The sequence below is a fragment of the Aegilops tauschii genome, chromosome 2, assembly GCF_002575655.3.
Source record: "Aegilops tauschii subsp. strangulata cultivar AL8/78 chromosome 2, Aet v6.0, whole genome shotgun sequence".
Taxonomy (NCBI): domain Eukaryota; kingdom Viridiplantae; phylum Streptophyta; class Magnoliopsida; order Poales; family Poaceae; genus Aegilops; species Aegilops tauschii.
Genome location: NC_053036.3, coordinates 11383137 through 11410619, shown reverse-complemented (window position 1 = coordinate 11410619; position 27483 = coordinate 11383137). Strand labels below are relative to the sequence as shown.

Below are 27483 nucleotides of genomic sequence, written 5' to 3'. Positions count from 1 at the left end.
GTGAATCCCCCTCTGTGGTCTGGAGCAGGAGCAAAACCGAGCAATGTGTGGCTGTAACAGAGAATTGGAGATTGATTCCTGGGGAGAGGCGAAGAAGATCGGTAGAAACTAATGGATTACCACAATGTTTTTCATGACTAATAATAATACATATGCTCATTAGACAGGCGGAAACAGGTGGCATAGGTGCAATCAAGAATTGAAATGCATATATAAGAGTGCAGTGAAATGTGAAAAGTGGTGATACCTGTAACAGCAGCAGTATTACTGGCGGTACCAAAGTCCAGGCAGGAAGTAGCAGCAGAGAGAGATGGCAGAGATTAGGACAGTGTCTGGCTGGTAATTATATACCAGAAAAGAAAGTGATACACATGGAAGAAAACAACTACTAGCCTGCCTCCAACCATCTTAATTAAAAGTAATTACACAGTGGCTTAATGAATTAAGACATGCACCCCTGCCTCACTATTACGAAGTAATTTCACCACCAAATACTCAGAATGCACGCCTGCAAAAGCAAAATAGAAATTAAATAGCAATCTACCATCAGGAATAATTTCGCAACAAACAACTCTGCCCTCCTCCAGTTATGTTTTCAAACCGATTCCTGTTGGGCATTTGTGTACCCAACAGAGGGGCCCAACCAACAAAATTATACGAATGGAAATATAACTATTCACTCTGGAGTGGCATGGTTTGGATATAAGAAGTAATCATGATTGTCATGAGCATGGTTTGGATATTATTGAGACCGACCAACAATATCATACAACGCCTTCTGTACGAGGTGGATGGCACTACAATGTAGTTGTACATGTGCATGCCTGCCTGGATGGCGCATAACAAAAAGAGTATTGAGAAGTTGCTAAGCTGAAACTACCAATTGGCTGGGTTAAACTTGTAGACTAGACCACATTTGCATTTCCAGGTTTAAATTAGAAGGAAACTCCTACATACGCAGCAAGAATGCAAGATCCTCGCTCCCAAAACAAGTAGTTTTTTTTTGTGAAATTACAATATTACAAAAACTGAAACCAGTTAAGAATAAAATGCGGAAATCATGATTGTCATCAGCATTTGGTATTATTGAGACCAACCAACAATATTACATGTGCAATCTTTAAGGTTATATCCAATCAACCAATGTTTTATTTCTAGACCATGCAACACCTGCATTACGACGAGGTAGATGGCACTACAAACTGGAGTAGCAGACGTTTATTGCCAAAATACATAAACTGAAACCAGTTGAGATTCAAATACTGAAAATTATGACTGTCATGAGGGTTTGCTATTATTGAGACCATGCAAGGACCAACCAACAATATTGTGTAGGTGTAAGAATCAACAGTTAAAGAATGGAAGACAATCTCACTGTGATCGGGGATAACTTTTCGACGACAACCTTACTGCACTTTAGCTTTACTTTCACCATCTTCTTTTACCTCCAGTTGTATGAAATGGGTTGGGATTTGGGAGCAGCACTGGGCATCTCTCCTTGTATTCGGTTAAATCCTAGCCTCCCCTTGTGCTGGTTGTGTCTCAACTTTTCTCTGTAATTGAATCTATCTCTGTAAAATCACTCCCAGATGTATCTATTTTCTCTGTGTTATTGCCTGAATCCTGCAACTAGGCTCTGAAATTGAATTGCGAAAATACAGAAACTGAAACCAGCTCAGATTCAAGAAACTGTTTTCTTCAGGTACCAAACATTATCAGGCAACTACAGAGCAAACATGTTACTCAATCACGACGCAGCTTGATTCTGCCAGAGGATATGGCTGCCAACTCTACATGGAAACAGGGCACTTTCATCTAACAAACATAACAAAGACGACATGAGTCCAGAGGTCACTCTAGACTTTACATTCATCATCACTGAAAATTAATGACCTCTCATTCATAGGAAGCCTTTCCAAACAGACAGTTGCTAATCTCACTGGCTTATTTTCACAATCTGTGGCCTCTCAAGAGCTTACCTGGGCAGCAGGCTTGGGCAAAAGCTTAAGCCGTTCCAAAGCCGGCCTGAGCAGGTGGTAGGGAAGCCACATCACGGCGAAGAAGGTAACAAGCGTATAAAAGCCGTACAACGCAAGATAAGCAACGACCAACCATGAAGCGGCTGGATCGTATGCGTTACCGATGGCGAAGGTCCAGGCGACGAAGAAGCAGAGGAGCCCCACCATCACCTTCACCATATATATGAAACGTGTGGGTGGCGACCTTTTCATTATCACCAGTGCTAGCACTAGTGCCAGTGATATGGCGAAAGTGGTCGTGTTAATGAGCACGTACTTTAATGCATGAACAGCCTGTTTCTTTGAGATGTTATCTGGCGCCGCCATTTCTGCAGGAGAAAGATGGGACCAGGGAAGACGGATGTAATTAGTCTTCCTCAGCACTTGGTACCAATCCTTGGGCATCCAGCTTGGCGGTCGCATCGCCGCGTGAAACGACATGCCGATGAACAGGGTGCCCACGGTCATCAGCCATCCGCGCATCTGGCCCATGTACTCCTGGTTTTTAACTCCCTCTGCTGCTGCTGCTGCTGCGGCGGCGGCGTCCGCCGAGGGCGCAGCATCAGCAGGGCACTGCAGAGCCAGCTTCCCTGTAAGGGTGATCTCAATGACCATGCTCCTGTTCTCACCTATGTCGATTTTCAGCCTAGCGTGCTGCGTCAAACATACACAAACAATTTAGTCCATTATAACTACATAAATGACAGGAGACACTGACCCTCAGATCAATTAGAAGAAACAGACCTGCGATTCCTTTGGCCGCCCAGCAGAATCCACAAGGCCACCCTCAGTGGCGTTGGCGACAGGCAGGACAACAACCGCGTGTTGGTTCTCCTGCGTCATCGGTGATGTTGCCATCCTAGCTCACTCTCTACTTGTCCATAGGCATAGACTCTTGTCTTCTTATATATAGGCAATAAGGCAGGGTTTCCTTTTCAGTTCTCATCTGGACCCCCAATTCAAACTATGCATCTCTTCTCTGCCTGTAAATTAAGCTACTACTTAATCAGTAATACTTCTCCACCATGTAGCAGATGACTGGACACCAACTACGTACGTATCTTTTGCAAGAGAACCAAAGCTCCACACATGGGCTCACATGGTGGTTCCTTCAGGAAAATCTAAATAAGAAAGACTTCACTTGACTAGCTAGCTCCACGACATATATGACAGTAACACACATGTCTCACTCTAGTTGCAAAAACTACCAAGAAACGAAACATTAATTAAGTTTTCATTTCAATAAGCTTTCTACTAACATACAATAATGCTCGTCGTTAACTTTAGTCCCTAGGGTTCACTTTTTGCCGGATGAATGAACTTGTGCAAGGAGATAACATAACCGTTCATACCTGGGTACCACGAGTTTTACAAGACTAGAATTGGGCAAATTCATTTTCTATAGCGTAATAAAAAACTGTACGATAAATCAGTAGACAATTGTCTATAATATAGAATCACATTTTCCACCCCACTTGCTATCTACATGGCCCGTTAGGTCCAACAACCTGACAATGTTATTTATTTTATGCCTTTTGATTGATTGTTTTGAGTTACGCTCATAGGGGCAACAAACTAGTTTATTACATAAACTATCATCAAGCTACAACTTCAATCAACGGTAGCTACAGAGTAAGTAGAGAGCAAGCTAGCGCACTGTCCGTGATGCAGACGTACAGCCACAAACCATAGCTAAGTGCAAGAGAGTGTACTAAGTAACAACTCAGTACATCCAGCAAGAAGACAGAAGGAAAAACAAACAGGAAACCAAGTAGACCAATGGCCGCAGGGAGTCACCCAAGTGCTACCGAATTAGGTTGCATGGACCAACGCACCATTTGGTAGCTTATAAATACAAAATTTGGAACGGATCATGGGCATTAAGTAGATAAATAGTCTCATCCATGTGCCTACTCGTTAATTATTAGTGTGGCGGTAACTTGGGACACTGATAATTGTGAGGAACCACATTTGAAGGTACGTGCTGAATGCGTCCAACAGACCAACTCATCATTTGTTAGCTTGTCCATACTAAACTAGGAAGCAAAAGACGAAGTAGGTGGATAAATTCAGTCTCAAGCATGTGCCTACATGTGATTCCTCATGTGTTTTTCTTATTGTTGAGACCATGCAGTGCAGAAGCTGCATTCAATCAACCAACAATACTCTACTCCCAGAGCACGCTATGGGACCAGGAGGTAGTAAACAGCCATGCTGGGTTGAGCCATGGCAGGGAGGCGATGAAGGTGAATCCCCCTCTGGCCTGGAGCAGGAGGGTGGCTGCAGCGGCAAATCAGGGGTTGATCCCAGGAGGGAGGCGCTGAAAGCTGGATCCCGTTAAGATCAATAGAAACGAATGGATTTGCCACAATGTTTTACTACTAATAATAAAACATATGCTTGTTAGACAGGCCAAAATAAATGGCATAGTTAACAATCAACTGTCGAAGTGCATATATAGGAGTGCAGTGAGTGAAGTGAAATGTGACAGTGGCAATACCTGTAACAGCAGCACTATTACTAGCTCCTAGCAGTACCAAAGTCCAAGCAGGAAGTAGGAGCAGAGAGAGATGGCCGCTGATTAGGACATTGCCTGGCTGGGACTTGTATACAAGAATTGCACTTGTAGTGGTTTGGCCTCAACTTTCCTCTGTAATGGTATTTATCCCAGTAAAATCACTCCCATAGTTAGCTATTTTGTCCGTGTTACTGTCTGAATCCTACAGCTAGAATCTGAAATTGAGTTGCGAAAATACAAAATCTGAAACCAGTTCAGGTTCAAATACTCAGGCTCCACAAGACACGCTGCCGCAGGAGCGGAAGGAGGGCCAGGGATGGTCTATGACCGCTGCCATGGGTAGGTCTCCCCTGCGTCCTCGAGCAAGAGCAGTAGGGAGCCTCGTGGTTGGAGGAAGAAGCACTTCTTCCCAACAACGAACAAACGAGATTAGAGATTAACCCATCTGTCCCATAATATAAGAACGTTTTTGACACTAATGTAGTGTAAAAAACGTTCTTATATTATGTGATGGCGAGAGCACAGAAATAATCCTTCCAAAAAGAATGCATGTTTGACTTGTCACCATTCGTAAATTTACTTGACGCACTGTACAATCCGAATGCTCTCACTCCTGACGTTGTCATGGCTCATGGTTTCGCTTTTCTATTTCAGACTATGAAGGACCGGTACGGCGATACCGATACGGCGATAGGGGTATGGCGATACGGGATACGGCAACTTCTAAAAACAGCAATACGGCGATACGGCAAATATATATAAATAGTAATAAAATGACATATAATAAAAACTAACATAATAAAATGCGTGAGATGAGATGAGACCAAAATACACCCTTTGGCTTGTAGCATACCAAATGAATATATACGTCCTTGTTCCAAACTTCAAAGTTCCAACAAGTTTCAATTCTGAATTCTCAATGTCCATAGACAAATAATGGAAAATTTCACTAGGATAACATGATAAATAGGAAGATCCATAGTCAGATTTTCAATGGCCATAGATAAATAATGCAAAAGTTCACTAGGAAAACCGTGTGATAATGGCCATAGGCAAATTCTGGATTCTGAATTCTGAACTCCCCGCATATGCCATTGTGTATAGTACTTCCTACTCCTTCCGTAGAAATAGGCAGTAGCCATCAGCAGATCGAAGTACTACTACATTAGCATTAGCATGTAGCAACAGATCGAATTACTACTGGATCAACGGATCAAAGAATTGAGAGAGTACTATTACTAGTTTACTACCCACATCAACCGATCAACAGAAGCCATCAACAGCCCAGCAGCCAAGCATACATCAACGGATTAACCACACATCAGTATAGCATCGCTTGGGGTGGCGGAGACGAGCAGAAGACTCGAGACAGAGAGGCGAATCCATGTACTTGGGGCGGCGGCGGTAGTCGCCCTCGATCCTGCTGCATGTGGTCGACAGAGTGCGAGAGAGGATCTTTTAGGATTTGTTGTGGTCGACGGGTCGTGGGCTATTGGGCTCGCTCAGGGCTGCGCTCGGGAGCCTCGGCGTGTCCTAGACGTGTCACACGCGTGTCACAGCCATATCAGCATTTTTTCTTACTTTTTGTAAAACAAAAAACGGGATACGATGCTTCTCTCTCGCGACTGCGTCGCCCCCCCTCCCCCCCCCGCGCGGGCGACCGGCCGCGCAACGGGCGTCCTCCCTCCAGGCTCCCCCCTCCCTCCTTCCTTCTCGCCGCCGTGGCCGGCCTAGCCCCAGGGCTGCTGGTGGCGGCGGCCTCCTGCCCCTTCCCCTCCCGGTCGCTCTCCGGCGCGGGCGGAGCTGCGCCGGGGGGTGCATCTAGGCGGCGGCGGTCTGGCGTGGTGGCGGGGCTCCGTGGCGCATGCAGGCGAGCAACTGGGCGGCGGCGCCGTCGTTGGCGGCGGGGCAGCGGGATCAGGCGTCGTCCGCTCGGCCCAGATCTGGGCCCTTCGGGCCCCATCTGGGCCTGGGCGGGCCGGTGGCGGGGATGGCTCCGGTGTGGCTTTTGGGAGGCGAGGGAGATGCGACGAGTGGCTGGGTGCCGGCGGCGACGACGCCGGCCTGCTGCATCGCAGCCGGTGGGGCTTAACGGGCCCGCTTCGGGCCTGGCTGGGCCAAGGGTGGCCCGGCATGCCCCGTTGCCGCGTCCGGACGGCGACCGCGACGGTGCCGGAGGGACGGGCCTCCCGCACGACGACGGTGGAGGTGGTTCCCTCCCGCTCGGCGTCGATGTTGCTGCTCCCGTCGTGGTGAGCTTCTCCCCGATCCTCTTGGCCTCGTGGTGGTGTTCGTAGTGAGGCGGCTCTACTGCGTTGGCGCATGGTGATGGGCGACGGTTTGGCGGGCCGGTTCCGTCCAGTTGGGCGGTTGGGGGTTGGAATGCGGGAGAAATCCCTGCCGGCTTCGGCCCCGACGCGGTGACACCTGCGGGTACCACCATTCCTTCCTGGAGGGTGTCGGTGGTATCCACCCCCCACCTCCCTCCGCGTGCCCGGGGAAACCTGAGGACTCGTCCGGACAGCAGCGTCGTCGGCATCGCATCCCTTCCTGGAGGTGCTGCTTGGTATGTGGCGGATCGGAGCCTCGGTCTGTGGTAATTTGTTTCCGGTGGGCGCCGCGGTGGCGGGTCATCCGCGCTCTGCCAAGCTGCCGTGGTTGGCTTTTGTTTCTTCTTCTTTTTCCTTGGTGTGTTGTGCTGCTCGCCACATCGTTATCTGTACTCGGTGTTAGTGCTTTGGAATATAAAGCGGGGGAAACTTCTGGGATACCCGTATCTAAGCCGTATCTGACGTATCACCGACGTCCTGAACGGCGATACAGCGATTTCTGGCGTATCGGTGCTACGTATTTTCAGATGTGGATGGAGATTTGACTTCAAACTTTTTGCCCATCTGTGGTCTATTTTGTCCAAAAGCAAAAATAAACAACCTAAATACTTCACAGTGCAGCTGCGCCGGATGGACGCGGCCAGCGCACGCGCTAGATGACAAAACTAGTTTGTTGTGTGTAATAAACGCGTTATCCACTGGGTAGTGTGAAGCGCATGAATGTGCCAACGTCATCTATTTATTCTGTTTCAAATTTTCAAAAAGCTACAACTTTTGAACCGAGTGTCAGAACACAGAACCGTTTTCACTGCAGGGTTCCTCGCGACGAGCTCTTCAAAACTAGATCCCATATGAATATGTTTTGATGATTTTTTTCGAAAGCAACTTTGATGCTAGATGAAGCAACATTAGTGTTAAACATGAGCAACTCTGCTGCTAGATGAATTGCACCGTGTGTATGACTAACTTCGCCTAGTAGCCACCTAGTTAGTTGTGTGCAACGGTGTAATAGGGGGGTCATCATGATTTCTAAGTTGCATACATTGGAAAATAAGTTGTGGATTGTTTAGTTGCCTATCATACTGTGAAATTTCTTTACCATAGAGTGGAAACTCTAACATGGCTTATAAGTTGTCTACCGCAGAAACCAGGTTGCCCTTTCACTACGAAGTTGCCTACAAGTTATTATCAATTTCTTACAATACTAAGAAAGTTGTCCATCAAGGGACCTAAGTTGCCTACAATATCGAAAAGTGTTTGTGGGATTTAAGTCATCTATCATGATTTCAAATTTTGAACTATGTGGGGATGGGTGGTATGAGATCTGTGTGTTTTCCTTTTCTAGGGGAGTCTACCCGCCAACGCTATTAAGCACACGGATGTTGGCTAGTCAGGTCCCGACGAGCTCTTCAAAACTATACCCACATGAATACGTTTTGATGATTTTTCTTTCTTTCAGAAAGCAACTTGGACGCTAGATGAGACAACTTTAGTGCTAAACAGAAGCAACTCCACTCCAATTTAAAGTAACTAAGTACCAACAATGAGCAACTAACTAGTAATAGAGAATAGCCTTGAACAGAGGTAGACAACATCATATCACCTTTATAAGCAACTTTCTTTCTACGAGAGACAACTTTAGTGCAAAAAATAGGCAACTTCACTACATTTTCTCCTAATTAATTTTCTCTAACATTCTCCTAACTTCCTCACAGGTACTTCTAAGTTGCATATTCTCCTAGCTTCCTCACTGGTACTTCTAAGTTGCATATTGTTGATTCTAAACTGCCTATAATACTATGAAGTCATCTACCATTGATACTCTTGTATCTGTTATTGCTAACTACGATAGGCAACTTGGTGCTCAATTTTGGCAACTTTTAGAGTGTTTGCATGCAACTTAGAAAACAATGGTAAACCACTTCACAATATTGTAGGCAACTATTTTTGCAAAGTTAGGCAACCGAGAAGCAATGATAGACAACTAATTACCAATAGTAGGAAATTAGGCATCAATTGGTAGGCAATTTACAATATTTATAGGCAACTACACATCAATTGTAGGCAACTAACTATCAAACAATAGGCAAATGAGCAACCATGCATGATAGGCAAGTTGGGATAATGTTAGTAAAATTCACAGGTACACATAGTGTAGTGAGGTTGTTTTGTATGTAGCAATAAAGGGGCGTTATGTTTTGTCTGATTTTTCTTGTTTTTACACCAACAAACCTAATAGAAAGTCCTACTAGGCCAAAGAGAAGAAGTTGCTTCTCTATAGCACGATAGTTGCCTCCTTCACACCCAAAGTTGCCCTAAAAAAGTATCCAGTTGCCCACAGTCAACCATACAATTGCCTAAAACAAAGTATCCAGTTGCCCACAATCAACAAATAGTTTGCCTAAAACCATGTATCCAGTTGCCCAATCCTCACGAACAGAAATATTTTATCAAGACCATTTTTTGATAAATATCTAAATGTTTTAGATACCTGTAATTAAGTTTGGGTCATAGAGGGGGAGTCAAGATTTTCCCCTCCTCGGGTATCGCCATTTCAGTTTTGAAAAAAACAAAAGAAAATGATAAAAACTTTAAAAAATAAAATCCTTCGAGATGTAGTTATATTCTTACATCTACTCTACAGGAGCTACGCGAACTGCCAAACAGATCCGGGCCCATGCACATCGAGACAAAAATAGTTGACAGGCTGGCTGAATTATACCACAGAGAGGAGATTTTGTGGCGCCAGCGTGCTCGTCTCGAGTGGCTAATGCACGGGGATAAGAACACATATTTCTTCCATCCGAGAGCGAGCCGAAGAAGAAGGAAGAATCAGATCAAAGCTTTGCAAAAGCCGGACGGTCAAGTAACGGACAATGTTTCGAAGATGGAGAATATGACCAATAATTTTTATAGGGATCTGTACACATCAGAGGGAGTCCAGGGGATGGAACTGGTCCTTGATACCGTCCCGACCAAAGTAACTGCAGCCATGAATGAAACGTTGAATGCTCCGTACAGTCAAGACGAGGTAAAAAAGGCTCTCTTTCAGATGTTCCCCACAAAGGCACCCGGGCCGGATGGATTCCCTGCACATTTTTTCCAGCATCACTGGGATACTTGTGCGGAGGACGTGACTAAGGCTGTTTTGAGGATTGTGGAAGGAACAGAATCCGCCGAGTGCATAAACGACACTATCCTGGTTCTTATCCCAAAGGTAAAAAAACCCACGCTCCTGTCTCAATTTCGTCCAATCAGCCTTTGTAATGTCCTGTATAAGATTGCTTCGAAGGTGATCGCTAACAGACTAAAGGTAATGCTGCCTGACATAATATCAGATGAGCAGTCAGCCTTTGTGCCAGGCAGGTTGATCACAAACAACATCATCACAGCTTATGAGTGTTTGCATTTTATGAAGAGGAACAAAGCTAAGAAAAACCAGTCTTGTGCCCTCAAGCTTGACATGATGAAAGCCTACGACAGGGTGGAGTGGCAATACCTTAAATCTATAATGCTAAAACTGGGTTTCAACACCAGATGGGTGGATATTGTTATGAGCCTGGTAACTACTGTGAGTTTTTTCTTTGTTGTTCAATGGGAAGAAACTACAACAGTTTAAACCTTCAAGAGGTATCAGACAAGGGGACCCGATATCCCCATACCTGTTCTTGCTAGCAACAGAGGGCCTTTCATGCCTGATAAAATCAAAAAGTGAGTCATCCAACTTGAGTGGTCTACAGGTTACCCCAACGGCACCACCGGTAAGCCACCTCTTATTCGCAGATGACAGCCTGTTGTTCTTCAAAGCAAATGGTATGGGTGCAAATGAGGTGCACCATGTTCTGGAAACCTATTGTCAAGCGACAGGTCAGCGCATCAACCATACAAAATCATCAATTTATTTCAGCAAGGGGGTCCCTGACTCAGTGAGACAAGAGATAAAGGATGTACTCCATGTACCTAATGAGACTCTCAACGAGAAGTACTTGGGTATGCCATCTGATATAGGAAGTTCTAAGTATGGTGCTTTTAAGTACCTCAAGGACCGGCTGTGGAGTAAGGTCCAGGGTTGGATTGAGCGTGCCATCACCTCGGCGGGAAAGGAAGTGCTAGTCAAGTCTGTTGCTCAAAGTGTTCCGGTCTTTTCCATGTCCTGCTTCAAGTTACCAAGAGGCTTATGCGAACACCTCAACATGCTTATCAGAAAGTTTTGGTGGGGGAGCAAAGAGGGAAAAAGGAAGCCTCATTGGGTATCTTGGAAAGCAATGACACAACCCAAGAGCATGGGGGGTCTGGGTTTCAAAGACTTTGAGCTCTTCAACCTAGCAATGCTTGCGAAACAAGCATGGAGGTTATTACAGAATGCGGAAGCTTGAGTGCTCGTGTGTTGAAGATCATTTATTACCCAGATGCAGACATTCTCAAGGCTGAACTAGGGGGTCACTCGAGCCAAGTATGGCGAGCCATAATTGAAGGTAGAGATACACTTAAGCAAGGCCTGATCAAGCGCATTGGTAACGAAGTCTCAACAAATATATGGACACAAAACTGGCTGCCCAGGGAAGGTATGTTTCGGCCGTATGGTAGCATTGCGCTGAACCCCCCAACCAAAGTATCCGAGTTCATTATAAGCACCACAGCATCATGGAACAGGTCGCTGATCCAGCAGACTTTCATGCCAATTGATGCACATGTTATTCTGGAAATCCCTTTGTGCACTCGGAACATAGACGACTTCTGGGCATGGCACTACGAGAAACAGGGCTCTTTTTCGGTCAGATCAGCCTACAACATGCTCGTGGCTACCAAGCAGCGAAGGGAGGCTTGGTTGGAAGGGACGGCCGGCTCCTCTACCGCTATTACAGAAGAAGGAGCGTGGAACAGACTGTGGAAAACGGAAGTACCAGGGAAGATTCATATGTTTCTGTGGCGACTCTCCAAACACTCTCTGCCAACCAACGATCTGAGAGCTCACCGTCACATGACAGACTCTGAGCAGTGCGGTCTGTGCGGCTCTCGGGACTCATGGTGCCATTCATTGCTGGAGTGCACATCATCCAGGAGTGTATGTGCCTTGATTGAGGAGGAGACTACAGATAAAATCATAGGCAATACAGAGCCAAGTGCAAGACAGTGGCTGTTTACACTTATGCAGCTGTTAACACATGAGCAGTTTGTCTTGAGGGCAGTCACACTATGGTCCATATGGCATGCCCGCCGGAAAGCTATCCACGAGTCCGTATTCCAGAGCCCTCATGCTACTTATAACTTCATTACCAGATTCATGGGTGATCTGAACATTATAAAGGCAAGGAAAGCAGTCAGGCCGCAATCATTGGAGTTGCACCGCCGGTTCAGCGGAGGCCAAAGAAGCCACCTGCGGGTTACTGCAAGATACATGTTGACGCCAGAGTCATGACTAGAAGGGGAGGATCAGCAGCAGCAGTATGCCGAGATGAATGGGGAAACTATCTGGGCAGCTCCGCGTTAGTCCTGGAAGGAGTGGTAGATCCAGCCACTCTTGAGGCTATAGCATGCAGGGAAGCTTTGTCCCGAGCAGATGATCTGGGCATTCAAAATTTCATTGTCTCATCGGACTGCATGCAAGTCATCTCAGATATCAACAAAAACTCGCACGGGTCGTGTGGAGCGATCATCATAGAGATAAAACTTAGATCATCTACTTTTCATTGTAACTTTTCTTTTGAGAGTCGTGTTGTTAATTATGAAGTACATAGCCTAGCCGAGTTTTCGCTCTCTAGAGGTCCGGGACGCCACGTTTGGTTTGGCGTGTCTCATGGCCAGAGATGTATCCCACACCATGTGGAGTTTCATGAATAAATTTGGCTTTACCCCTCAAAAAAAAGTTAGGAAAATTAAAAAACTTAATTTGGACATGTTTTGCAAAAAAGTGTTATGAAAAAGTAAAACTGCTATAACTTTTGCATACGATGTCGGAAAAAAACGTATAATATATCAAAATGTTCAGCACGAAAATTCGCAAATTTTTAGAATCCTCAAATTCTAAAAGGAAAAAAAGTTATGCTCAAATTTCAGTTTTTTTTGAATTTTGGTTAAATCTGGTCAAACTGTGGTCAAACTACTTATTCAAGAAGTATTAGTGTTACTAAATAATTATTCAAGAATATTAGTGTTACTAAATAATTATTTCAGTTTTTCTGAATTTTGGCCAAATCTGGTCAAACTATGGTCAAACTATGGTCAAACTACTAATTCAAGAAATATTAGTGTTACTAAATAATTATTGTTTTTTACAATAATAGTTTCAAACTCAAACAACGAAACGTGTGAGTTCATGCTCAAGCTAAACTCCTGAGGGTTAATAGGATAGACATCTTACTATTGTTAGAAAACAACAAGTGCAAACTTGGAAACGAGGCGGAATAGAACCCGAAAGTTAAGCGTGCTCAGGCTGGAGTAGTGAGAGGATGGGTGACCGGCTGGGAAGTTAGATGATTTGGAATGATGAGGGATGATTAGAGATTAGAGGTTAAATTGAACGGTGATGCTGGTGATTAGAGATTAAATTATAAAATAATTCAGAAATTTGGAAATCATGAAAAAAAAATCAAAAAATAAATTTCGTAAAATTTCCTTTAGTCCCGGTTGGTAACGGGACTAAAGGTGGAGCTCCAAACAGCAGCCACATGAAGGGCCTTTAGTCCCGGTTCGTATAAAAACAGGGACTAAAGGGGGGCCTTTAGTACCGACCCTAGTGCCTCCCATCACCAGGAGGTTTCCTTAGTAGTATTGTATATCCATTTGTTCGCTGAAGTCCAGGCTCAGACTTCCAGTCTATGCATGGTCTGCCTCTGCACTAATTTAATGACAATAGCCTTGTTTCATGCATGGGATAAACTTTTTCGAACGGAGGGAGTAGTATATTGCACGCGTCTCCTTATCTTGCTTCATGCATGCATGGATGGATGGATGAACGAATGACTGCGTAAATGGCACTCTCTTTCTCTGTAATTTAATACCAGATATTTTTGACATATTATAGTACACAAACGTCTTATATTAACTTACGAGGGAGTAACTGTTAAGCTAGTCATAATCTGTTGATTTCTTTTCGAGCAGTGAGACAGAGAGAGCACGAGGAGGGTAAGTCGCCAGTTAGTCAGCTGAGACTTTTGACCGGGCCGGGGTTGTTGCGCCTGGATCCATCTAATACTGTGTATCATATGCAGCCATGTCCACTGTACAGAGCCCCTTTAAAGTTGGACAAATTAGTAGGAGGCAACATGCTATATAAGGTTGGTGCGTGCAGCTTAACTCTACAGTCTACTATACATTAGATTCCGCGCACGAGCTGATTGCATATGCAAGGATAACAAGATGACGAGCAGCAGCACGATGGTCGTCCATGGCGGCTCGGAGATGGACGCGTTGCTTAGGCGGCAGCAGGAGCTCCTGATTCAGCTCCGAGTGCTCATCCTTCCCGCGCTTCGCAACGCCGACAGCAGGTCAGCCGACCTCGCCGTCGACCTCTTTGATGGCGTGATCGACTGCGTCACCGGCGTCATATCCAGGCTCCAGAGTATCACCACCGCAGGTGGTGAACCAGTTGCGGCCTTCATCCTCGCAACGTTATCTCCACCGGCGCTGGCGAGGGACAAGAGGAGAAGCCCGTGATCAGCAACGCTGGTCAGAAGAGAAGGTTCTTGATTTGCCAATAAGACTCTTGATTATACTCTAGTCTCACTTTATTTGTTTTGCGACATGATTTAGCTGGATTCAGTAGCGCTACTCATCGATATATATTGGTACTCCATCATGTATGATATATATGTATGCATGGTATGTAGGAGGAACAACGAAAAGCGATCAAGATCACTTGTAACGATTGTTCCACATTACGATGGCCATCATTGGAGATAATATGGCCAGAAGAACATCAATGGGAGGCAACATGCTAGGTATCTGTACTACTACTAAACAGTTCATTCAAGCATATATATCGTCACATTACTACTACATCAACCTACATTTCTACTCCCCTTATCTGAGATGAGTGAGACTTGCCGGTTCTGTTATGAAAAATACATTGGAGGAAATCGCCATGGATACATATATGTACGTTGAACTTCAGAGATGTATTATGACCCACCTTTATCGTACATTGTTTTGAGGGAAGGGAAGTTGTCGCGAATAACTACCCTACTCCAACAGACCTGGTACACAGCCCAATAGATCTCTTGCCGCTACGTCTCTTGCTACCATCTCTCTCCTTTCCCCATTCTCGGGGAATCCTCGCCGCATATGCTTTGTGTCCTCCCTCATCATTCTTTTTTCATCAAACTTCCGTCAAGTCTCTTTAGATCTATGGAGAGCAGATGGCGATGAGGATGAAGGGTAAGACTAGGCTTAGGTCATGCCAGTGAAGTTAGGTCCGTCATGTCCATGTCGCGGTCTTTCACGTTGCTACCTTTCTCGCATGATGATCTAGTAAGTCGTTTGGATGTCTTTTCTTTTCAACCATTTTGGATAGCCGTCTTTCGCTAATTAAAGTAGTTGTAATATCTACATGTTATGAAGCAACTAATTCTTCATTTTAATGCATCTACTTACTATTAAAAGAGCAAACCTGAGCTTCCCTACAGACACACCGCAAAGTACACCCAGGAAAACCACGAACGTCCGATCTAGCAGACTAAATCACATCCAACTGCCCACGTGACATCTGTGAGTTCAACGGTTGAGATGAAATGTTCTGCCGGCAGACCTGCCCTCGCACGGTCATGCCAGACAACCCAACAGCCAACGATCGCTACATCCCAGGAGCAAATTACGAGTGGTTTCCTTTTTCCCATGATGGTGATTAAATGTGACCTTGCATGCAAGGAAATCAATTAAAACTTGAGACGTCAACGGAGCTAGCTATGCATGCAGCCCGTCCAAACATTGCACAGATTTGTTTTAGATCCCCACAACGCCTTCCACCTGGGCTCCTGGGGCGAGGCCGCTTCCGGTCAAGCCTCCTCGACGTCGCAGGGAAGTGCCGCACCGATCCCTAGGGATCCTCACCGAAAGGTACGACCCGCTGATGACGCACCTGTTGGCCACGGTCATCGTGAACGTCGCCTCCTCCACGGCCACAGCCCGGGATCGACGCCGGACACCTGCTTTCGTCCAAGCGGTTTCACGGGGATGCGTTGCAGCCGCAGCTGCGGGACGCTGTCCTCGGCATGCTCCGCCGCGTATCGGAGTTGGCGGCGTCCGGCCTGCCTGTGGAGGCTGGCCGTCGTCAGCCACCCGGCGTTCGCGTCCATGATGGACCTGCAGTGCCGTGTCATGTTGTCGGCCGGCCTCAGTGAGCCGGCGTCCTGCGTGTTGCACGGCTTCGCGCGGGAGGCCGTGGCGCACTCCCTCAGGCACAACGTCTCAGATTTCTTCCCTGCGCTCGCGGCAGCCGTCGTCCGGTGCGGCTTTACCACACACTTGGCGGCTTCTATGGCATGTGCAGCACCTACAACAACAACGTCGGCGCCCTCAACGGCCCTCGACGATGTTCGCCTCAATTTGCTGGACGCCCTACGCTTCAGTGCCCTCCCTGCATGAGGTCGTCTCGGGAGTGTCCCACGATGGCGCCCTGAACGGCTATGTGTCCAATTCCTGATTCCTTCAGCTATTTTTGTTTCTTTCTTGGGTGTCCCGTGCCCGCACGACCATCTAATTCTTTCTCGCCCATAGTTTCCAGCACTAATGTATGGTTTGAGAGAAGCAAGGAGTACAAGATTAACCTTTTAAATTTGCAATATACAGTTTTCATGTGGAGTCCAACTGTTAATGTTTTACAAAATGAAAGAACTATGTAGAAATTTCCTGTGATGCTTAACTGGTTACTTATTTCTCTCCTTTTTCATCGTATGCAATATACAGTTTCATGTGTAGTCCAACTGTGAATGTTTTACAAAATGAAAGAACTATGCAGAAATTCCCCGTGATGCTTAATTGGTTACTTATTTCCTCTCCTTTTTTCATCGTATTCTAATTGAGAAGATACTCTTGAACCTATGAGAAGAACATCAACTCTTTAGGTGCTGCCATGAAAATAGCGACAACTAGCTTTAGACGCAACATGTGCGTCCTAGAGGGCTCTGATATTTCTAACAGTCAAGCATGGTTGCTTTGATGCAATTTGTAGGAACTTGAATTGTACATGGTAATCAGATGGTGCGGATATTCATGTGCAGTCATATGGCGAGATGAATGCTATTGTCTGATGGAGAATAAGGCACTTTATATTGTGGTGGAAGTTATATTTGACCAGTTGACCAAGGTATTTCCACAACCTCATGTGTAATATACACACATTGATAAGAATCCACTTTGATCACCATTGATAAGATGGTTGCTGCCAACACCATTGCGTATCAAAAGATTTCAGAATAGAAAAATATGGGCCATTTTAGCTCAAGACGTAGCAAGATGAAGCTCCACCACGGTGGTGTAGACGTGAGTAAAATCTAAATCTCTAGACTTTGTCACTTTGACTCTGTACTTGTATATTTGCATGTGGTGCTTATTATTTTGTTCCATCAAAGAAAGAGTTTGTAGTATTTATGTTTTGTGTACTAAATAAAGATACTAAGGAGATGACAAGTAAAAATATAATTAATTTTCATGTTACTCCCAAGGTGAGAAGAGAAGTAGTGTCATTCCTGATTATTTTTTGATCATTTTTGTTAGGGTACGGTGTGGTAATATTTGTTCTATGCCATTGCTATTAATACACAGTTGGTTTTATCTAAAAGTCTTTAAAATTTAGTAAAATTTCACAGTGAAAGATATAATTTTGAATTTGGAGCAATCTTCAACAAGATAAAGAACAGAAAAAGTATGTGATCATGTAATCTAATCTAGATTTGGAAAACTTATGGACAACCTATTGCATTGACTTGTTTTTTTAAGGGAGACGTGCGATTGCACGTGCACACTAACTAGTAACTAATCAAACATGCAATTAAACATGAGCTACTACAGATGCGCCTACACGGAACGGAACTGCTCAGCAACCAAGACAATCCAGCAACAAGATCATAACGGAACTCTTAATTGTGAAGATGTAACTGCAAAGTACATTGTTGTGTACTATGGTCATCACACTTGCAGGGATGACATCACTAGAAATGGCGCAAACAACGACCCTAGCATGGACCTAATTCAAAGCGGTAAAATGGCCAGAGCAGCAACAGACTTTGAAAAGTTTGACCAGGGGGACTTGGACATACAGTCTCTGATAGAGGTGTTAGACAACCCTGATCTGAATTGGAACATTATTTTCTAGCTACACTGAAGATCTGTACATTCATTAGAAAAGGGGAATGTATAGCTCTATACAATGCACATTTTTGCTGAATTTAGAATTTTAGACGAGTCGATAATCATGTCTAGTTTACAAATGTCTTGGAGATGGGTAGAGATCGTTTTTATGTTTAAATGTATGTGTGGCTAGACATGCAGAAGGGCATAATTCATGTTCCTATTAGTTGTAAGACAATATATCAGTAAAGTTTATGGGCACTTTGGAAAATGTAGGAGTGACACATGATTCACCAGTAAGTTCCGTGTAGACCATCCTGTAGTGGTTTTCCAAGCTTCTCCTCACTTGTTATGATGTTGGTTTAGACTTTAGAAAAGAATAGCTGTGCAAGAAAACCATGGCTATATATATGGTGTTGGTCTAATTCTCGTGGGAGTTGTGTTCTTTGAGGATGTGCGAGGCGGAGGAGGGTTTGTCCTCTCTTTCCTTTCTTTTCGTCTTGGCGGTGGATATTGCATATTATTTGTTCATCTAAGCCCATTGTGAGATTTGTCCTTGTGAATTGTGATCTTGCTAGTGAGACATGTCCTTATGATGTACTATTCTTTAAACTACTAAGGATGCAACCAATGCTGACTGACAAAACCCCAACATAGACAGGTTTTAGACATGCCAATGTGTCTCTTCCAATGATGAGAAGGCTCTTCAATGATAAACACAAAACAGTATTTAAAATACCAAACCTTCTCAGGTAAGAGTGCTAACCTGCATGGGATTCCAGATGCACCAGCAAGCTTCTAGCATCCACACCCATCGTGACGCAGCTGAACAGTGGAGATAATGCATGTACCTACATAAGGTTTAGTTATAACTTGTACAACATACTGCTCATTCTCGACGAGACTTAATTTTGCGCTTGAGAGTGCGCTGTTATGAACAGTTGGGACAGAGGATGGTTCTCTCTTGTCAAATCACCACCATCGCTGGCCTCTTGGTGTAGGAGGACTCATGTTGCGTGCATCCATCTGTGGGTGGCGTAGGAATGGAAATCAATCCACCCATCAAAAAGTACAAGCAACACATGCATGTGAAAGTTGTTTCATGGGCACCGGATTATAATAACCAACTGGTAGAGGAATTTTCTAGCTAGAAGGAGCATGCCCCCGGGAAAATATCTGGTGCACCGGAGCTTGTGGTGCTACCGGTGCACCGAACTCACGTTGCACTTTTAACATGTTCAAGTCAAAAACTGAAACATAACTCCAAAAACAAAAATGACAAATTCAATACTGAATAGTACATAACATAACTCGGGCTTTATATTTGGCCCATTATCACACTGATGTCAAATTTGTCATTTGTATCTCAAAAAATATTTCAAATTTCGATACGAAATTTTGTGACATCATACATTGATGTTGTGTCAATTTGCTAGTTTTTTTATTCAGATTTTTTATAATGTACTATGGCATCCGGTGCACCGGTAGCACCACAAGTGCGGGTGCACCAGATATATTCCCGGATGCCCCCACCCCACCCACACACATGCGGTTTGACGAATCCGAATTATAAAGATTGTGTCATGAACCATTCAGGTTTGTAAGGCTTGTGCAAGTTTGGTATTTTGCAATACCTTGAGTAGAGTCATGGTGGAACATCGAGATGCAAGAGTTGAAGCTCGAGATGATAACTTTAAATAACCTTGGATCTAAATTTTGTGCTAGTTTGTTTGATCTGATGTATTTTGCTTGTAACAACAATAAAGTTAGATCGATATGCTAAAGTAAAATATGATATTTTTGGGTGAAAAGCGTGGCTTTTACTTCTAAAATTAATAAGTGAATTCAAAATCAAATCTAATAGGATTAGTGTCGAGTGCGTTCATGATAGGACAAGTAGTTGGTATCACGAGAATAGGTACATGGTTGAGGCAAGGTGCAATTTTTTGTTAGAGATAATCAGGGTGGAATTTAATGAACAAGAGTGTTGGGTTATATAATTTGAATGCTAAACTGCCATGCATGTTACAAATTGCATGATTTTGATTTAAAAATAGAAAGCACACATGTGCCAGTCGCAAACCATTGCCTCGACCGCATCACATAATGAAATAGAGGAAGATGGTATTCGAGGAAACATTACAAGTTCACATTTCATATAATCAAGAAGTATCTAGTTATTCATGCCAAAGCTAGTGAGTCTCATGCACTAGAAAGCTTTATCAACATTGTTTTATAAATACACTATCAAATACTATACTTAAATTTACAAATATCTACCGTTCATATGAAAAGGGGTACCTAAGAACACACAATGTCGTAATATTGGTTTGTTTACAATAAAATACTTTATATTAGCAAAGTATTGTAAAACTCAAACTAAATGAAAAACATTTATTTGAGAAAAAAAAGTTGCAAACAAAATTTAACAAATGTATGCATACATACAAGAGCATGTTTATATTCCATGCTACTTATTAGAGCTAAAAACTCTATTGAAACTAATATATATCAAATATTGTGTATCAATAGAAACAAAATATGTTTAATGACAAGATAATTTATCACATAATTAAAAAAGTTTAATATAAAAATGTGATACCATTTAGTCTTACCTTTGAGACAATGGACATGACTGCAATCTTTAATAACACTAGATGACTCGATTGGGCCCCGTGCGCAAAAATACCCAAAGCAAACCAACAGTTTGAAGCATCACTAGTGGCTGGGGCGCCACCTGGTGGCGCCTCTTGAGGCGGAATTGTGGGCACTAATCTAGCTGTCATATTTGTGAATGTGTATATATAACATTTTTTAATGTGTCTATATGACAATAGGCTTAGTTTACCAATCAAGACAGGCTCTTATAACAAACACCAAGTTCAACAGCTCCATAAGTCACATCTAAGAAATCATATAACACCCAATTTATTATTACCAAAAAATTAGCGAGATGATAAGGAAGGGGGCGACAACAACTACCTTGTCGTCCACTTTAAATCAAGTGGATCAACGTACAAGTGATTATTACAAAGTTAAATGAGTTGCAGGACTTGTGATAGCTTCCAAGCAAGCAGCGGTCACTGGACTGCTCTCCCAAGTTTAGATGAGTTAACTTGGATAGGCCTACATAGAACAAATAATAAATACTAACCATATGCTTTAGATTGGATCCACGCTGCAGTTGAATATTGATCATATACACCCATTAAACAAGAAATACTGATCCTTGGATTCCAACACTAGAATTTAAAACACCAAATAGTAACCAGCAAAGAAACAGTTTATAGTCATGTTTACCTCTAAGATAAGAAATACCGAGATATGTAATTCTACAAGACAACTGTAGTTCCTTTAAATTTGTGTGATCTGTAAATGAAAAATACTTTGTCAAATTTTCACGATGGGATATGAGGTATAGATTCCTTAATTTTATCAATCCAAAATTATAATAACTTCATTTCTTTTCAGAGAACAAGTGTAAGTCCGACAAACATCATATGATATTCCAAAGCAGAGAATATCAAAGGAAACAAACAGATTGTTGTTGTGGGAATCAACAAGATTGCTTTTTCCGGTGCTTGTCCAATCGTTTATGCTAATGGAAGTGGACCTGAAATAAGATAGGCGGCACGTAGTGTTCGTTTATGATAATGCGTGCAACAACTAAAGTTTCAAATTACATTGGCTGCAGTAGTTGCATTAGCTGAGTAATCTGTGTTTGATTGTACCGAATTAGCTAACTAAAGTTTCAGAGTTTGAGTTGTTCTTACTTTCCAAATTGTTTTCTCTTACATTCTCTGATGTATGTCTTCTTTATTTCCTTCAATCTCTGCTGAAAGGAAACTCGTTCAACTGGAAATAGTGTGCAGTTTCTATAAAACCATAACATGAGTGAAATGTCAGTACATCAAGATTTTGATGTAGTCACCTAAGCCGAAGGGCAAGAGAATCGGGGATAATTATATAACGAATCTGCAACAAAAAACTATAAATGGAATGGCTAGTTACTGATAAATTGTTGACCGATCTGACTATGATATCTTTACCTAGAAAAGAGCATGAGCAGTGAGACGGAGACCCACGAACGGAGGTCCCAACAGCTCCTACAGACGCGGCCGAGGTCGGATATGGCGACGAATCTCGCATCCATCGAGAGCTTCTTGGGCACCTTGGCGACGGACTCTGAGAGCGTGATATGTCTCTGTCGTATCTACTTTTCCAAACACTTTTGCCCTTGTTTTGGACTATAACTTGCATGATTTGAATGGAACTAACCCGGACTGACGCTGTTTTCACCAGAATTGCCATGGTGTTATCTTTGTGCAGAAACAAAAGTTCTTGGAATGACCTGAAACTTCACGGAGATTATTTTTGGAAAATATAAAAAATATTGGCGAAAGAATCAAGGCCAGGGGGCCCACACCCTATCCACGAGGGTGGGAGGTGCGCCTGCCCCCCCCCCCCCCAGGGCGCGCCCCCTGCCTCGTGGGCCCCCTGGAGCTCCACCGACCTCAACTCCAACTCTATATATTCGTGTTCGGGGAGAAAAAAATCAAAGAGAAGGATTCATCGCGTTTTACGATACGGAGCCGCCGACGAGCCCTAAACTCTCTCGGGAGGGCTGATCTGGAGTCCGTTTGGGGCTCCAGAGAGGGGAATCCGTCTCCATCGTCATCATCAACCATCCTCCATCACCAATTTTATGATGCTCACCGCCGTGCGTGAGTAATTCCATCGTAGGCTTGCTGGACGGTGATGGGTTGGATGAGATTTATCATGTAATCGAGTTAGTTTTGTTAGGGTTTGATCCCTAGTATCCACTATGTTCTGAGATTGATGTTGCTATGACTTTGCTATGCTTAATGCTTGTCACTAGGGCCTGAGTGCCATGATTTCAGATCTGAACCTATTATGTTTTCATGAATATATATGAGTTCTTGATCCTATCTTGCAAGTCTATAGTCACCTACTATGTGTTATGATCCGGCAACCCCGAAGTGACAATAATCGGGACCACTCCCGGTGATGACCGTAGTTTGAGGAGTTCATGTATTAACTATGTGTTAATGCTTTGGTCCGGTACTCTATTAAAAGGAGGCCTTTATATCCCTTAGTTTCCGCTAGGACCCCGCTGCCACGGGAGGGTAGGACAAAAGATGTCATGCAAGTTCTTTTCCATAAGCACGTATGACTATATTCGGAATACATGCCTACATTACATTGATGAATTGGAGCTAGTTTTGTGTCACCCTATGTTATGATTGTTACATGATGAACCGCATTCGGCATAATTCTCCATCACCGATCCAATGCCTACGAGATTTTCACATATTGTTCTTCGCTTATTTACTTTTCCGTTGCCACTGTTACAATTACTACAAAACTATCACAGTTACTTTTGCCCATACTACTTTGCTACTAAATACTTTGCTGCAGATACTAAGTTATCCAGGTGTGGTTGAATTGACAACTCAATTGCTAATACTTGAGAATATTGTTTGGCTCCACTTGTGTCGAATCAATAAATTTGGGTTGAATACTCTACCCTCGAAAACTGTTGCGATCCCCTATACTTGTGGGTTATCAAGACTATTTTCTGGCGCCGTTGACGGGGAGCACAGCTCTATTCTTTGAGTCACTTGGGATTTATATCTTCTGGTCACTATGAATAACCTGAAAGACGCGAAAACAAAAATTTATCCCTCAACTACGAGGGGAGGTAAGGAACTGCCATCTAGCTCTGCACTTGATTCACCTTCTGTTTTGAGTAAGCTTGCGAAACCTAAACCTGCTTCTGCTATTAATTCTGATATGTCGCATGTTATTTATGATGCCACTTCTGCTATGCATGATACTTATGATGAAACTACTTCTATGCTTGATACTACTGTGCCACTTGGTGAATTTCTTGATGAACAACTTGCTAGGGCTAGAGAGAATGAAATTATTGAAACTGATAATATTGATGAAAGTGATGATGAAGATTCTCCCCCTAAATATGAATTACCTGTTGTGCCTGACGGTTATGTTATGGATGAAGAAATTGCTAGAGACTTTCTTGTTTGCAATGTAGAAGTGACCTTAAGAATTATTAGCCAAGCTGAAACAAAAATCTCTAAATGCTAGAATGAAATATGATCCTGCTTATGCTACTTCACCTATCTTTGTTACTGATAAGGATTATGAATTCTCTGTCGACCCTGATATAATTACTTTGGTTGAATCTGATCCTTTATATGGCTATGAATCTGAAATTGTTGTGGCACATCTTACTAAATTAAATGATATAGCCACCCTGTTCACTAATGATGAGAAAACTCGCTACTATTATATCCTTAAGATATTTCCGTTCTCATTAAAGGGTGATGCTAAGATATGGTTTAATTCTCTTGATCCTAGTTGTGTGCGTAGTCCCCAGGATATGATTTATTACTTCTCTGCTAAATATTTCCCTGCTCATAAGAAACAAGCAGCTTTAAGGGATATATATAATTTTATGCAAATTGAAGAAGAGAGTCTCCCACAAGCTTGGGGGAGGCTTCTCCAATTACTTAATGCTTTGCCTGATCATCCTCTTAAGAAAAATGAAATACTTGATATCTTTTATAATGGACTAACCGATGCCTCCAGAGACCACCTGGATAGTTGTGCTGGTTGTGTTTTCAGGGAAAGAACACTAGATGAAGCTGAAATTTTATTGAATAATATATTGACCAATGAAAATAATTGGACACTACCTGAACCAACTCCTAAGCCAACTCCGAAGAAAAGGGGTATTCTATTTCTCAGTCCTGAAGATATGCAAGAGGCAAAGAAATCTATGAAAGAAAAAGGTATAAGAGCTGAAGATGTTAAGAATTTACCTCCTATTGAAGAAATACATGGTCTTAATTTACCGCCTGTTGAAGAAACACATGGTCTTGATAACCCGACACGGGTAGTAAAGGTAAATTCTCTCTATAGATTTGATGAAGGTGATATTCCTCGTTATAAATCTGCTAGCCAATGCTTAGATGAGTTTGATAATTTTATTGTCAAACAAGAAAACTTCAATGCTTATGTTGGTAGACAATTGAAACACAATTCTTATATGCTTGAACACTTGAGTGATTATATGTCTAGAGTTAAGGGTGAACGTAAACTCATTAGTAAACATGCTTCTATGGTTACCACTCAAGTAGAACAAGTACTTAAAGCTCAGAATGATTTGCTCAGTGAATTGAATAGTAAGAATAATGACTATGCTATTAGAGTGGCTACTAGAACTGGTAAAATGACTCAGGAACCTTTGTATCCTGAAGGCCATCCTAAGAGAATTGAGCAAGATTCTCAGAGGAATAATGTAGATGCACCTAGTCCTTCTAAAAAGAAGAAAAAGAAAAATGATAGGACTTTGCATGCTTCTAGTGAACCTGTTGCTGACACACCTGAGAATCCCAATGATATTTCTATTTATGATGCTGAAACACAATCTGGTAATGAACATGAACCTAGCGATAATGTTAATGATGATGTTCATGTTGATGCTCAACCTAGCAATGATAATGATGTAGAGATTGAACCTTCTGTTGATCTTGATAACCCACAATCAAAGAATCAACGTTATGATAAGAGAGACTTTGTTGCTAGGAAGCATGGTAAAGAAAGAGAACCATGGGTTCAGAAACCCATGCCTTTCCCTCCCAAACCATCCAAGAAAAAGGATGATGAGGATTTTGAGCGCTTTGCTGAAATGATTAGACCTATCTTTTTGCATATGCGTTTGACTGATAGCTTAAAATGAATCCTTATGCTAAGTATATGAAAGAAATTGTTAGAAATAAAAGAAAGATACCGGAAGTTGAAATTTCCAACATGGTTGCTAATTATACTTTTAAGGGTGGAATACCAAAGAAACTTGGAGATCCAGGAGTACCCACTATACCATGCTCCATTAAAAGAAATTGTGTTAGAACTGCTTTATGTGATCTTGGAGCCGGTGTTAGTGTTATGCCTCTCTCTTTATATCGTAGACTTGATTTGAATAAGTTGACACCTACTGAAATATCTTTGCAAATGGCTCATAAATCAACTGCTATACCTATCGGTATTTGTGAGGATGTGCCTGTTGTGGTTGCAAACGTTACTATTTTAACGGACTTTGTTAATCTTGATATTCCCGAGGATGATAGTATGTCTATTATTCTTGGAAGACCCTTTTTGAATACTACAGGGGCTGTTATTGATTGCAACAAAGGCAATGTCACTTTTCATGTTAATGGTAATCAGCATACGGTACACTTTCCGAGGAAACAACCTCAAGTCCACAGTATAAATTCCATTGGAAAAATTCCATCGATTATTTTTGGAGGTTTTGAATTTCCTCTTCCTACTGTCAAAAAGATATATGATATTCTTATTATTGGGGGTGTGAATATCCCCGTTGAGGTAACATAGTGTTATTCGAAATTTCTCCGGTTCCATGTTATTTGAAATGAGTTTGTTAACAAGACCTGATCAATCTTGTTAGTGGATTCCTTTTGATGAGCATGAGATGGATGAAGTTAAAAAGCACAACCTTCTGTACCCTCCTCTTACTTTCTGTTATTTAGAATGAATAAAGCAAAAATAGTATTTTCTGTCAGTTTTTTGAATTATCCGTGCAATAAAAAATACCCGAAAATAAAAGTTCTCCAAATGCCCCGAAATTGAAATATGATTTTTTCTGGAATATTTGAGAATATCTGGCACTGACAACACATCAGGGGGAGCAAGCACCTGGCCACGAGGGTCTAGGGCGCGCCCCCTGCCTCGTGGGCCCATGGTGGCTCCCCTCCACTTATTCCAGCAACCACACACTCCTTCTTCCTCCCAAAAATATCACCAACCAGCTCAAGCACGAGTTCTCGCTCATTTTGCTGCGATTTTTGATCTCCTTGCTCAAAGCACCTCTCACAAAACTGCTTTGGGGGATTGTTCCTTGGTATGTGACTCCTCCAATGGTCCAATTAGTTTTTGTTCTAGTGCTTTATTCATTGCAAATTTGTGTTGTCTAGGTGAACATGTTCTTGAGCTTGCATGTCAAATTTATATGGTTCCAAGTAGTTCTAATGCATGATATAGTCTCTAGGCACTTGTGGGAGTAGTTGCTACCAATTTTGTTGAGTTTGGTTCACTTTTATTTGAAGTTACTAAAAATTTCAGAAATTTTCAGAAAATGATGAAGAGATTTTTGAGGGGCTCTTCGAGCCGAAGCTCGAAGGATAAGCAAAGTGAAGAGGAAGAGAGGCCCAAATATAATCTCCCTCGCACCGCGGAGGTCCGGCCGTGTGAATGGCCTTGTGATGAT

General features: G+C 42.9%; 3 protein-coding genes across 3 annotated transcripts; 2 read left to right on the top strand and 1 right to left on the bottom strand.

Moving 5' to 3' along the window:
* Positions 1-1302: 1302 nt before the first annotated feature.
* On the bottom strand, positions 1303-3138 carry LOC123497301 (uncharacterized). Its single transcript, XM_045233724.2, has 2 exons — positions 2763-3138; positions 1303-2672 (listed from the first exon to the last, which is right to left on the bottom strand). The coding sequence occupies exons 1-2, from the start codon at positions 2874-2876 to the stop codon at positions 1968-1970; spliced, it is 819 nt and encodes a 272-aa protein (XP_045089659.1). The 5' UTR covers positions 2877-3138; the 3' UTR covers positions 1303-1967.
* Positions 3139-9543: 6405 nt separating this feature from the next.
* LOC109759056 (uncharacterized) lies at positions 9544-12285 on the top strand. The gene is made up of 3 exons (XM_020317900.1): positions 9544-10428; positions 10607-11005; positions 11260-12285. The coding sequence occupies exons 1-3, from the start codon at positions 9544-9546 to the stop codon at positions 12283-12285; spliced, it is 2310 nt and encodes a 769-aa protein (XP_020173489.1).
* Positions 12286-14225: 1940 nt separating this feature from the next.
* On the top strand, positions 14226-18177 carry LOC141040605 (probable WRKY transcription factor 54). Its single transcript, XM_073506717.1, is given in 5 exon segments — positions 14226-14471; positions 14474-14547; positions 14696-14806; positions 16450-16452; positions 17865-18177. Coding segments are annotated over 5 exon segments (747 nt in total).
* The last annotated feature ends 9306 nt before the right edge of the window (positions 18178-27483 follow it).

What these genes read in the sequence shown, in the direction of transcription:
- LOC123497301 (XM_045233724.2), bottom strand. Translation starts at nt 2,876, where the DNA reads ATGGCAACATCACCGATGACGCAGGAGAACCAACACGCGGTTGTTGTC. An exon ending in GGCGGCCAAAGGAATCGCAG is followed by an intron (nt 2,673 to 2,762) that starts GTCTGTTTCTTC and finishes TGTTTGACGCAG; the next exon opens with CACGCTAGGCTGAAAATCGA.
- LOC109759056 (XM_020317900.1), top strand. Translation starts at nt 9,544, where the DNA reads ATGCACATCGAGACAAAAATAGTTGACAGGCTGGCTGAATTATACCAC. An exon ending in TGGATATTGTTATGAGCCTG is followed by an intron (nt 10,429 to 10,606) that starts GTAACTACTGTG and finishes AGTGGTCTACAG; the next exon opens with GTTACCCCAACGGCACCACC. An exon ending in CTGTTGCTCAAAGTGTTCCG is followed by an intron (nt 11,006 to 11,259) that starts GTCTTTTCCATG and finishes CGTGTGTTGAAG; the next exon opens with ATCATTTATTACCCAGATGC.